The 14,199-nt window shown below is 43.8% G+C and overlaps 1 protein-coding gene across 2 annotated transcripts in view; it reads right to left on the bottom strand.

Moving 5' to 3' along the window:
* Positions 1 to 14,199, bottom strand: part of PDPK1 (3-phosphoinositide dependent protein kinase 1) — a 125,858-nt gene that overhangs the window by 22,775 nt on the left and 88,884 nt on the right. For both annotated transcript variants that reach the window (XM_085858463.1, XM_085858462.1), the window contains one exon: positions 12,648 to 12,943. In XM_085858463.1, coding sequence (XP_085714589.1) covers positions 12,648 to 12,943 — 296 coding nt within the window. The remainder of the gene's footprint in view (positions 1 to 12,647; positions 12,944 to 14,199) is intronic.

Genomic DNA, 14,199 nt, shown 5'->3' on the forward strand with positions numbered 1-14,199 from the left:
AGCAAATATGCAAGGAAGAAATGGGAGAAAATCTCCAAATCTTGATGTGCAAAGCTGATACAGACATACCCAAAAAGACTCAAAGCTGTAATCACTGCAAAAGGCACTTCTACAGAGTATTTACTCAAGGGGTTGACGACTTATTGACGCCAGACATTTCAAATTTTCATTTTTAATTAATTTGTTAACATTTGTAAAAAACATTTTTTCACTTTGTCATTAATGGGGAATTTTGTGTAGATCGGTGAAATTTTTCTTAGTTTAATAAATTTTAAATTTAGGTTGTAGCACAACAAAATGTGACAAAAGTTGAGGGGTGTGAATACTTTCTGAAGGCAATGCAGATGTTCGTTCTTTCATTTATAATGATCATCAAATAGGATTTAACAATTAGCTTTGTGTTTTTGTCCACTTCCCAGAAATCGTTTCAAATCTGCCATTGTTTGTGCCTGCAAGTCGGTGGAAAGGTAGGGCGAAAATTTGCATGAAATACTTGAAAATTGGGGATAGTTATTTGTCATTTTAATAGAAATTTATTACATATTCAAATTATTATTGCTCGTCTTTAACCATAATGGCATACCATCGGGAAATTATAAAATTGGTTTGTGAAACTTCTGGGGCCAACCTACCATGTCGTCTCTCTTGCATCGATATACTAAACGGTGTTAAGTAAACAGCACCCCCCCTCCCCCACCACCCATACACCGAGAGGTTTAGTTTGACTGCTGGAACATAGGTGCCCAAATGATTGCTCTGCAAGAATAGGATTGCATCTTCTTCCTCTCTTCCATTTATAAGGCATGAGGCCGAATGGTACCATCCTTCTGCCCTATCTTGACCATGATAATCCTATACTTGCCCTTGTCATCAGCCAACTGTCTCCACTCTCCAACCACCCCCGCCATATTAATATACCTTCTCACATGATCTTCCCATCTCAACCACAGTCAACCTCTTTGTCCTCCTACCTCGCCTCCTCAGCCTATCCACTTTCTTTGCCATGCTCTTTCCCTCCAGCGGCACCAAGTGTCCAGCTAACCTCAGCCGGAATTTTAGCAATCTCCCCATGAATCTCATCTGCACATCAATCCAATCCCTCAGTTCATCAATCCTTCTATCCACCCTCTCTGCACTCACGCAATCCCTCCACACCCAGTTGTACTCGAAGACCTGCAGCCTCTGTTGTTATCTTCCTCTGTCAGCGTCACCGTCACCACACCGGAAAGGTAGGCCAGAGTTACACAAGACACCAAAACTTTGATTTAAAGTGCAACTGCATCACGAGTGCAAAAATCCTGAAAAAAATGAGGGTGAACTAAAGGCTGTTGTCCCAACTGCAGCAACGCAAACGACTTCCAGGAGTTTCGAAATCCAGAAACTATAGGTTGATATGACACCAGCATTCCGAATTGTAAGAATGAGTAAAAATGGTATCACAGCTTTGGCAGTCAAGTACAGATGGTGTAAAGAAAGCATATTACTGAATTACCACTTTAGTTTCCAAACTCATGAGTTTTTCAAAAGCTTTTAAATGTTGCATTACTGTATGAACGATCTGGGAGATTTGCAAAAGAGAAACCTTCTGTTTGTAGTTGATGGCACTCATTCGATGTTGCATTACCAGGGGCGTTGAATGGCCCAGGGAGAAAGATGAACCGATTGTTTTTGTACAGTATGTGAGTGGCTACGCCTTTAGACTTGCAATTATGAAGTCAGTCACTTTGATGATGATGGGAGGAACCCAAGTGGTTTTGTAATTTATGAGATTAGTCTTTAGTCAATCGTTTTTGGGTGGTGCAATATTGGCTATCTTCCATGAACACAGGAGGCAGCCTGCATAGGCAGAGGAAATAGAGATGATGAAGACAACTTCACATCAAACGCCAGCAATGTTAAACAAATGGGAATGCCATAAACATATAAACCATTTTCGACATGGACAAAGGCTCACACACAAATCATGCACACACATATAGACAGACAACTGCCAACTCTCTCAAGCATTCAATACAGTCTGGCATCCTGCCTCACTCTCCAAACATTCTGCCTGTGGCATCCAAGGCCAACTCCACACATGGCTTACTGACATCCTCTACTCTCATAGTCAACATGTGGCTCTCAACGGAATCCTTTAATTTCCTCTCCCCGTCAAAGCTGGAATGCCCCAAGGCCATGTTCTGCACCCAGTACTATTCCCAATAATTATCAATAATCTCTCCCACTTCCTGGAAAATCCTCTTTATCTCTTTGATGATGCTATCCTCTGTCGTAACATCCCTCATCCTTCAGATGTGCAGGCAGCAGCCTCTTACTTCTCTGCAAACTTTCATAAAAATCACAAGCTGGTCAAACACTTGGAATACATCTTTAAAACATGAGAAATGCAACACATTCATGATCTCTCTCTGAAAGGACCTTCTCCCTCCCCACATGTTCTTTCTTAATAATCCTCTTGAAGAAGTTAAATCACTCAAACTTTGGGTCTTGCCATCAGCTATGATCTTTCTTGGAAAAACCACACATCTAAGTTGGCCTCCAAAGCCAATCGCCTATTGGGCATCCTCCATTGTGCAGTCATTCCTTTCACACATGAACTCTATCCACCTACAACACCTTCTTCTGAAACTTGGAGTACTCGTCTCCCTTTAGGGCTGCACCCCTGCCTCACACCTTGCTCAGCTCGACACCATGGAAACCAAGGCCTTCAAAATAATTGGAATCTCCCGTGATAACGCTATGTCTTTGGACATATCACCTTCACAACACATATAGGTCAGTGTCTGTCTTCTACCACCTCCTTTCTTATCTTGCATCCCCAGCACTTTCCATGCTTTGTCCCCCTCCCCCCAACTTTCTGCACATCAACTTTCTGCACATCTACTCAAGTTCCACCACCAAACCCCTTCTGGTGGAATTCCCAAAATTCAGAATGACTGCACACCTCCACACACACACCTTCGTTCCTCTTTTCTCCCACCTGTGGAATATACTTTCACTTTCTCTTCATTCTCATTCTTCCCTCCAGGTTTCCAAGACAGCTGTTCACCACCATCTCAGATGATTCCCCATTCAAAACCATGATCCTTTCTACCCTTGTTAATGCTCCCCAAGCCCATCTTTCCAACTTTCCTGTTTTCCTTCCTGAGCGTTTGCTTCTGTGTCAGGGTTCGTACCTTTTAGGTATCAGAAATTCCATGATGAGTGGTGAAAGGTGTGTGCGTGTGTGTGTGTGTGTATATGTGTGTGTGTGTGTGTGTGTGTGTGTGTGTGTGTGTGTGTGTGTGTGTGTGTGTGTGCGTGCGTACGCACAGGATGGGGACAAGAAGCCGGAGTGGGAGGTCCAACAGGTTAGCAAGGGTAGCACTGCTGATTGATGACCTGAACGTCCCAAATTATCCAAGATGGTATGAGCTTTGTCAGACGGGCAGCAGTTAAGAAGCGAGGTCCGGCTAGGTAGTTTGAATGTGGGATCAATTGGGGAGGGGGGGGGGAAGAGGGGTCAAATAGTGGAGATGATGCAGAGAAGGAGTTTTGAAGTGTTGTGCGTAAAGGAGATAAGATGGAAAGGGGACAGGGCAAAGAGGTTGGTAGGAGGCTACGAGCTGTTGCATGCGGGTGGGTATGGAAGGAGTAATGGCGTGGGAGTAACAGTATCGGAAGAGATTAGCAGGCAGGTGGTCAGAATGGAAAGATGGGAGAGATGGATAGTTATGGAATGGGTAGTGATACAGAGGCAACTGGTTTGTGCTTTGTCAGTATATGGGCCACAAACAGGAAGGACTGAGGCAGAGAAGGAGGAATTCAGGCACACAATGGAGAGGATGATGGGAATGGCTGAGCTGGAGGTGATGCTGTCCATTGCAGGGGACTTTTACGCACACGTGAGAGTAGTGGAGCTGTGTGAAGAGGAATGTGTTGGTAAATTTGGGTGGGGAAAGAGGACTAGTAGTACGGATGAAGAAAAGGGGGGAGGTTAAGAGCAGGGGTCAGAAAATTATTTGGTGGGGTAAGTGTAATGGAAACATCCTCAGAGTACAAGGAAGGGTTGAGGGCTGGGTATGAGCAACTGAGCAGAATGTTTGGAGGGGGAGTGGAAGAAGTATGGAGAGGCATTTAAAGGAATTGCAGAAGTTTTGTGTGGAAGGACGTCAGGAAATGGTGCATCGTTTAGGGATAGAAACCAGGTAGAGTGGACGGAGTAGGTAGCAAAGGCAGTTGGTGAAAAGGAGGAGGTTTGAAAGAGGATAGAGCATATCAAGGATAGTGGGAGGAAGCCAGATGTGGGGTTGCTGCACCTGTATGGGCAGAAGAAGAAAGCAGCAAGGAGAGCTCTGGATAAGATGAGGAATGTTATGGAAGAGGTGGTGTACAACAAGTTGGACAAGGATGGTGGGAGGAAGATGACATATAAATTGGTGGGGCAGTCATTAAGGATGGTGGCGGGAGGCCATTGACAGAGGGGGCAGTAGTTAAGGTGTGGGAAGGATATTTCAAAGAGCTGTTGAACCAGGAAAGAAGCAACGGCGAGCTGGAGCAACCATGTTATGTAAAGGGAAGGTTCTCATGTCGTGTGTTATGCCGACCTACCTTTACGGCCTGGAGATGGTGGCACTCACAGAGAAACAACAGAGGCTGCAGGTTTGAGAGAACTGGGTCAGGTGGATTGCAGGAGTGAAAAGGGTGGATAGAAGGAGGATGGATAAACTGAGGGAGGAGATTGGTGTGCAGATGAGCTTGATGGTTATTTGGTGAAATGCTAGTTGAGATGGGCTGGACACTTGGTGCGGATGGGGGAAGAGAGAATGGCAAAGAGAGTGAATAGATTGAGGTGGCGAGGTATGAGGAAAAGAGGTAGACTGCGGTTGAGATGGAGGTATTGCGTGAGGAGGGATATCCATAAGGTGGTTGGAGAGTGGAGGGGGTTGGCTGAGGACAGAGAGAGGTGGAGGAGTATCGTACTCAAAGTAGGGCAGAAGCTCGGTGCAATCGGACCTCAACCCTTATAAAGGGAAGAGGGGGAGAACACTATCCTGCTTTAGTTGAATAACAGATTAGGTAACTGTTAACATGACAATGTGGTTGGCTGGATACAGAAGGCCTGCAAAGAACAAAGCAGGCCAGATATTAAAACCTGGTCATAGATGAAAATCAAAGGGCCATGTTTGACATTAAGATGGAACAATACAAAGCAAAATCACTGAATGACCAACTTTCAAGCTGGGCTACTGATTGAACCGGTCAGCCAATCAGTGTGAATGTGGGCCCTTCTGAAAAATGAAACAAAAATTAAACACATTTCATGGTATATATTGAATGTATTCATTGATATTCATTATTGGACATATGCATGTGTACGTAAATGACCTGTACGTGGTGAAGTAACATTGAACAAATAGCATTGTCATTTCACAACTCTGATTGAAAAATGGGAACATCTCTAAAATAGAGGGTGCTTGAGCAGAGATGGATCGTTTTACTGCAAGAGAAACAGCTGGTGTTGTTCTATGAGAACATTGGTTGAGCTGTCCTGAGCTACAGTTTCGCAATGTGTCAATGGGAAATTGCGTTCTGAGTACGGAACGAAAGACTTACGAATGAGTCTCGGGAACGCACTTCATTCGTACACATTTGTTTTATTCTGAAATTGATGCTCTCTGACTGTGTGTTGTGTGTTAGCTCTCATATGAGCCTCGACAATGTATACAAAAGAAGATAAAACAGAAAACACTTCTAAATTTCCAGCATTTTCCATGACAATCAGTGAAATTCCACGACTTTCCAGGATTCCATGAACTAAACGAACACTGTGTGTCTATCCTGTCTAACCCTGGTGTCCTCCCCTCGTCCTCATTCTTCCTTACATCCATCTTCAAAGTCTCTCTCAATTTTGTCCCCCAACCCTGCTGTTGTGCGTTTCCCCCCTCTCCCTCTGCTGTTAATTTTGTTCTGTTACGTTCTCATCCATTTTGTGTTCTGAGCTTCTCCATGAGCCTCAACTCGGTATAAAAATAAAACAAATAAAATAGTATTAAAAACAAACAAACGAGAACGAAAATCTTTGACGTCACGACGTTGGCAGATATGCCTCCGCCCACATGATTACATCATTATACTACTTGCACCAAGTTTGATTTAAATCCCTGAACCCACTTGTAAAATATTAAATAATTCTGGCTACCAGACCATGCGTCCGATCAGGTTGAAAATCAAAACATATATTCCACATGACTACTAGATCATAACTGATGTTTCACATCGATTGATGAAGTGGTTCAAGAGAAAGATTTTAAAAATAATTTTGTTCAAACCAATATTGCTGCCAGACAATGTGACCTATTAATTATTTGTGAACACCCTGGTATCCCCAAGGCTTGGGAAACATGTAAGTGAAGTTTCCCCTCGATCTGTCAAGCTGTTCTGGAGAAGAAAATTTAAAAATGTTTATTCTTCAAAAAATCCTGCAAAACCATGTGACCTATGAAGTCATAGGTGGAAAACCTTTTGTTCCTCAAGGATAGGCGATCATACCTGTAATGTTTCGCCTCTATCTGTTCAGCCATTACAGAGAAGATGATTTTTTAAGGTTTTATGTTAAATGGATGCCGAACCACGTGACAGATGACATCATCAATTTTTTTGCCAATTACAATTTATCCCCAGATGACCCTCAAAAATTTTCATACCAAACGGATTGAACACATGACCTACGACGTTCTCCATCAAATGAAATTCAGAATGGGTGGCTGATCACTTCTTTGGAGTTCTGCGTTGATTGGATAAGGTTTTTTTGTCCAACATGGCTGCGAGACCATGTGACTGATGTTGAAATTTTCAACAATATTTCCCATGCCAAGTCGATCATATTAAAAATTATATATTTCTCTGAAACCGCTTCGCCTTTCGATGGGAGGCCTTGCATTGATGATCCACGACTGTTGCTGCAAATATTTTATTTAACAATGACCTCATCAGTCACATGATGTGGCAGCCACGTTGGTTTTAAAGATATTGTTAAACAATTATTGATGTGAAACCGTCTAACCGATCAATACTATTATTTGCAGTGATACACTGCGCTTGCTGCATACATTTGACTTTATAATGATGTCATCAGTCACATGGTGTGGCAGCCACATTGGTTTCAAGGAAAATATTTTTAAAAAACTATATTTCGGAAACCGCTATAGCGATCGAAGCGAAACTTTGCATTTGTGATCCACTGCCCTTGCTCCATGTAACACAACATGCATCACATTGATCTGTTAAGTGGTTTAGGAGAAAAAGTTTTTTAAGTTTTCAGTTTTCAAACTGACATGGCTGCCAAACCACGTGACCTATAGCATCTTAGACTCTGCTCACGATTTGGTTGAAGATCACAAGTGTGAAGTTTCGTTTTGATTGGATTAGGTTTGTTTTTCTATCCAATATGGCTGCCACAACACATGACCTATATGTCACATGATGTCACATATATGATGCCACTACTTCCACACTATATGCAGGTATATTTTTAGACACTTGGTAAATTTCGCTTCGATTGGATATGCGGTTCCAGAGAAAACATAACGTATTTGATATTTTACTTCAATTCAATATGGCCACTGAACCACGTGACATCAATTATTGTTTGTCACCTTAGTATCCCCAAGGTATGGTGAATAGGTGTGTTAAGGATCCCCTCAATCTGTCCAGCTGATCTGGAGAAGATTTTTGAAGGTTTTAGGGCAAATCCAAGATGGCTGCCAGACCATGTGACCTATGACGTCATAGGTATCAAACTTTATTCAACACGGCTAGTCGATCATTTATCTGCAGTTTCACTTCGATCTTTGAAGGGGTTCTGGTGAAGATTTTTTTCCTTTGTTTTTTTTTTTTTAACAATATGGTTGCCAAACCACATGACCGATGACATCATGTTTTTTTTCTGTCGAGCAATCTATTCCTAGATGAACCTCACACATTTTCATACTGATCGAATGCAGCATTCTGCATGTCTAATTTTGACCGGGATACCACATCACCGATGACATCATCGTCAAATCACTCATTCATGATGCAGAGGTAGTTGCCAGATGCCAAGTTTCAATTTTTTCCATGGTGCGGTTTTTTTTTTGTTTTTTTTTTTGTATACCTTGTCGAGGCTCGTATGAGAGCTAACACACAACGTACAGCAAGGGGGCATGAGACAAGAGGGGCGGGAGTGGGAGGGACAAAACTGTGGGGAACAGACACATTAGGAGATCTGTGGAAGGGATAGGGATGGGACGGGGATCATGGGGAAGAGAAGATGGACATTACAGAGACTTTCAGGAAGGAAAGCAGGGGAATTGAAGGAAGTGGGCTTGGGTGGATTATCGGGGGTAGAAAAGATCGAGGATTTGGATGGGGGATGATAAGAGGTGGTGGTGAACAGCTGTTTTGAAAGCCTGGAGGGAAGAATGGGAAAGAAGAGAGTGAGGAAGTTTATTCCAAAGGCAGGAAAAAAGAGGAATGAAAGAGTGAAGGTGAGCAGTGATTCTTGATTTTGGTAGTTTTACCAGAAGGGGGTTGTTGGCAGACCTTGAGCGCCCTGTGGAAATGTGGTGGGGACAAATCGCAGAGAGAGCAAGGGGGCATGGCTGGAGAGGAGACGGTAGAAGACAGAAAGACCACCGACCAACCAGCGGTGATTGAGTGAGAGGCCTAAAGACTCAGCTTCAATGCAGAAGATGCCGATGATCCGAAATGCCCTGGTTTCGACAGCATGAAGCTGAGAAAGGTGGGAGGCAGGAGCACCAGCCCAGAGGGGAGAGCAGTACTCCATCAGGCTACGCACAAAAGCTTTGAAAGTGGTCAGGAGCTCAAGAGGGCCGAGGAAGGACTTTGCACGATGGAGGATTCCCAGTCGGCAACTGGCTTTGGAGGCGAGGTTGGAAATGTGACTTTCCCAGGAAAGGTCATGGCATAGAGTGAGACCCAGAAGCTTGAAAGAAAAGACTTCTTCCAGAGGATTGTTGAGAAAGTGGATGGGGGGGAGGGGGGTTCTAAACGGTCCTTTCGAAGAGACATAGTGAGAGTGTGAGATTTGTCAGGATTGAAAGACATGTTCCAAGTGTTTGACCAACATGTGATTTTATCCAGATCTGCAGAGAATGAAAAGGCTGTTGCTTGCCGAACTGAGGAATAACAGATGTTATGGCAGAGTATGGAGTCATCAGCAAAGAGATGATGATTTTCCAGAGTCGGAGAGATCATTGATGAAAATCAGAAAAAGAACAGGGCCCAGAACGCTACATTGAGGAACTCCAGCCTGCACAGGAAGAGGGGATGAAAGAACTCCATTTAGGGCCACACGTTAACTGCGACAGGAGAGGAAGTCTGCGAGCCATGAGTGGAGATTGCCTTGGATACCATGGGAAGAGAGTTTGGTGAGTAGGGCAGGGTGCCAGACTGTGTCAAAAGCACGTGATATGTCCAGGGATACGGCTCGGATTTCCTGTCTGGCATTGAGAACCTCCATCAATTGATAGGAGAGCAGAAGCAGCATATCTAGGGTAGAGTGACCTGGTCTGAAACCAAATTGATGGTCGGAAATCAAGCCATTGGAGAAGAGGAAGGATTTCATGTCTGAAGCGATGATGGATTCCATAACCTTGCTGATGATTGGGAGAAGGCTGATTGGTCTGTAGTTGCAGGGATCTGTTTTTGCACCTTTTTTATGCAGGGCAGTGATGTTTGCAGATTTCCAAGCAGATGGCAGATGACCTTGAGCAAATGAGAGGGTGAATAGAACAGAGAGAGGGTGAGCAAGAGCAGAAGAGCAGGCTTTGAGGACACGTGGGCTGATGCCGTCTGGACCTATTGCAGAATCTGAGTCAAGGTTTGACAGCAAGCTCTCCACCTTGTCAGGAGAAAAGGATGAGTCCAGGGACAGTTGGGTGCGACTGAGTAAGGTGGGTAGAGAAAGTGATGGGTTTAGGACACAAGATTTAGCTGCAAACACCGAGTTTAGACATTCAGCTTTATCACGTGCGGTATCAGCAGTGTGGCCATTTGAGGTAAGGGAGGGGATGGAGGGGGAACATACACCAGAAACAGATTTGATTAAACGCCACCAGGATTTTGAGGAGGGAGAGAGGTTTGAGAGTTCAGACTTGAGATGAGAAAGATGTTGTTTTCTGGCTCTCCTGAGGGTAGATACACACTTGTTCCGAGCTTTGTGGAAGGAACCGAGATTGCCCTCAGTTGGGTTTGCTTTCCATGAGGCAAAGGCAAGTTGTTTCAGGACAACTGCCTCGCCACAAACTTCAGTAAACCAAGGGCGGGAGGAAGGGTAGGACAACTGAAGACGAGAGGGGATAAATCTGTGCATGAGGGAGAGCAAGTTTCTTTGAAAGAATTCCCAGGATGAGTTGATGTTTGAGAATGAGGAGGAGAAAAGGCTCTGTGGTGCTGGGGGAGAGGGGGGACAAGAGAGGGGGAAGAAGGCAGTTGAGGATTTGAGGAGGTGGAGTGAAGAGATGGAGGTGAGAGGGCAGTGGAAGGAGGAAGCTTCGTGGATGAGAAAGGGGGGGCAACTTTGAGAAGAATGAGTGAGGGGGATGAAAGGTGGGAGAAAGGTGAGGGGGAATTTTTGAGAGAGGTGAGAGGGAGGCTTGGAGGGAGAAGAGTGGGATGGTTGCTTTGAGAGTGAGAGTGAGAGTGAGGGGTGAGAGGGGTGAGTTGGCACTGAAGTTGGAAAAAAAGAATGGTTGATGGAAAGCGAACATTCATAGCAAACTGGGTTTTTTTTTAAGTTTTAGGTCAGAGATGCGATTCTTTTCACAATTCTTGATGGATGCAATAAAGGCGAATTCAGAGAATGGAGAGAAGAAACGCTGTAACAGTTGGATTTTTTCGGCAAGGAATGAAGGAGAGGTCGAAATGAGAGCAGTCTGTTAAAATAGCAGAAGAGTTGTGCATTATGAAACAGTAAAGAGTACCACATGTGTGAGAGTGGACGATGAAGCATTATAAGATCGTTTTTGTTATTATTATTGTTTGAGAGAGTTTTCAACAGATTAGGTCATGGAAGTGTTGTCGAAAAAAAATCGAGGAAGAAGAAGAGGCGGAAGAATAAAAGGAAGAAGAAGAAGAAGCAGAATCGGGAGAAGGTTAGGGTATTGTTGTTGTTTTTTATTTTTTTTTGTTTTTTTTTAAAGATAAATAGAGAGATTAGTTGGGAGAATGCGGGACATTAGGAAAGTGGGGAGGATAGAAATTGAAGGTAATGGGGAGAAAAAAAACCGATCGAACACCGAGGGGAACCGGTAGGCCTCAAGCCTAGGCCAAGGCCAAGGCCTCAAACACCCGGTAAGAACGTCGACAAAAACTCACAAAATAGCACGATTTTTGAAACAAAACCGAACTAGGAACACACAGTAACATGTAGGTGAGAAAATTAAACAGTTAAAACGGGACCAATAACGACCAGAAACTTAACTGAGAACGTCAGCAGTGAGCCCCTAAGGAGACCTCTTGACGCTCCAAACCCGGAACCGGAAGTTTATAAGATAGAGGTCCAAAGTTTATCCAACATGGCTGCCACCCCACGTGACCTATGACGTCATAATTATCATTAAAAAACACTCTGCATCAGTAGTCGCATCGATGTTGAAAATTCTTTATAAATTCTTTTTGATGGATTTGTCAAATTTGGATTTGTCCCCCACCCCCCCAGGATTTATCAAAATCAATTTGTCCAACCTTGCAAGGCAAGGTTGCAGAGAAAATGGAGAAAATTCGTATGGACATACATATGTACGTACAGACGGACAATGGGAAGACATAATGCCACTGGCGACTTTGTCACCGGAGGCACAAAAAAACAAGCCACAGGACTCGATTCAAAAATGAGAAATAATGCCATTGACCTTGAGGGAAACCTCTTCTCAGTGCACTCTGGAATCTGGCACCACCTTCTAGTGGCATCGCTTTTCTCTCTGCAGTCAGTGAGTCATTTATAAAAAGGAGAAATCTATCTATCTATATCTATTTACATATATGTATGTATGTATATGTATATATATATATATATATATACATATATATATATATATATATATATATATATATATATCCATCTCCCTCTCTCTCCCCCTCCCCCCCTCTTTCTCTCTCCTAATGGATACAAACGCACAAGGTTTGTAGGTTCTCTATCGTCCAAATGCTGAGTGTTTAGCAAGGAAGTAACAAGTACCATTTTAACGTCATTTGCATGACTTGGCCAGGATCTGAATGAAACCGCTGATCTTGCAGACTAAGAATGGCTAATATAATCACAATGTCTAGTGCCAGATGGGGGGGGGGGGGACAGAAGGAGACAAAGACACCTTTATAATTAAAAGTGAACTCGTGTCCAACATCAATTTGTTCACAGTCATGTAAAATGTGAAAAAAAAGACGTTACACTTAACAATGCATGAAGGAATAAAACAACGAACAAATTATGTGTAGAATTCTTAAACAAAAAGGCAGCTTAGATTTGATCACGAAAGTGAAAGGTCAAACTTAAGAGGTGTATTTAAATTCATAGTTGTTGGTGCCGACCATAATTTTTATGTCAAACAAAGTAAACTCCACTTCCATAGTTTGATCAGTTTCGCAAAACAAGTGGATTCACTAACCAGGGATTCTCTTTGGCCTGTCGATCGAGCAGACGCCGATGTTCTTCGAAAGATAGCTCCAGCTCCAGATCCAAGCAACTGCCATCATCGTCCACGGCCGTGGTTCTCCGCAGAGGGTCACCTTCACTACGTGGTGATATACCGAGACTGCCGTTGCTGGCACGTGTGGAGCCAGGTGATGGCGAAGGAGATACTGTGCTTGACCCATTACGACCTGCTTTAGAGCTTCCAGGGATGTCAATAGGTGATGATTGATCCAGATATAACCCACCAAATGCACTGAGCAGGTCTTCATACTGTTGGCACATTAGAAACAGTTCAGAAAAAGTCTTCATTTGGTTCATGAGATAATGCAAGGCATAGGTGCTGCTTCAAAAGATACTTTAGTACAGTTTTTAAAGATACAAAAAGCAGAAGCAACGGATCGAATGTTCATCAAAGCTAAGGCAACCATTTGCAAATGAATGATGAGGAAATTGCTGCCAAAGGAACCATAACAATAATGGAAAGGCACAGTTTTTCATTTAGCACAGACAGTTTTTCATTTACCCAAAAGCTTACCTGCTCTGCAGTCCGATCCTGTTCGGCACTTAGCTCATGACATTACAATAATATTGTGAGGTTGGCGGTTTGGTTATGTAGACCCGCTACGCTGAAGCGATATGCTTCGCAAATGGCCGATATTAAAGGGGATCACGCCCAAGTGGTTAATGTGGTTTGCCCCGGTTCACCGGTCTGAATACAATTGCTGCCGGTTTCGGAAAGCAAAATCACTTTCAAACTCTATATCTCCCCCAGGGATTTACTCAAAGCCAGGCCGAAACGTTTTGCGCGCACGAGGATGGTAATTGGTGGGTAACCACACAACACGTGTACTTACGGAACAACATTTTATGATTATTTTTGTTATACAATGTCGAGGCTCGTATAAGAGCTAACACACAGAATGTATAACAAGGGGAGCAGGAGACAAGAGGGGTGGGAGAGGGAAGCACAAAACAGTGGGGAAGAGAGACATGATGAGATCTGTGGAGGGAGAGGGATGGGGTGGGGTACACAGGGTAAACAAGAAGGACACTACAGGGACTTTCAGGAAAGAAAGCAGGGAATTTGAAGGAGGTGGGTTTGGGGTGGATTAGCAGGGGTAGAAAAGATCATGGTTTTGGATGGGGGAAGGGAAGAGAAGAGATTGTGGTGAACAGCTGTTTCGAAGACCTGGAGGGAAGAGTGGGATTGAAGAGAGTGTGGAAGTTTGCTCTAAAGGCGGGAAAAGAGAGGAATGAAAGAGTGAAGGTGAGCAACGATTCTTGATTTTGGTAGTTTTACCAGAAGGAGGTTGCTGGCGGACCTTTTGCACCCTGCGGAAATATGGGGGGAACAGATAGCAGACAGAGCAGGAGGTGGGGGGGGGGTGAGACAGGAGAGGAGATGGTAGAAGACACAAAGACCATCAACCTGCCTTTAGTGAAAAGTGAGAGACCCAAAGACTCAGCCTCATTGCGGGAGATACCAATGATCCTAAATGCCTTGGTTTCCACAGCGTGAAGCTGAG

This window comes from Eptatretus burgeri, chromosome 15 (genome assembly GCF_056783735.1).
Source record: "Eptatretus burgeri isolate ZD-2024b chromosome 15, Ebu_testis_v1, whole genome shotgun sequence".
Classification (NCBI taxonomy): Eukaryota; Metazoa; Chordata; class Myxini; order Myxiniformes; family Myxinidae; genus Eptatretus; species Eptatretus burgeri.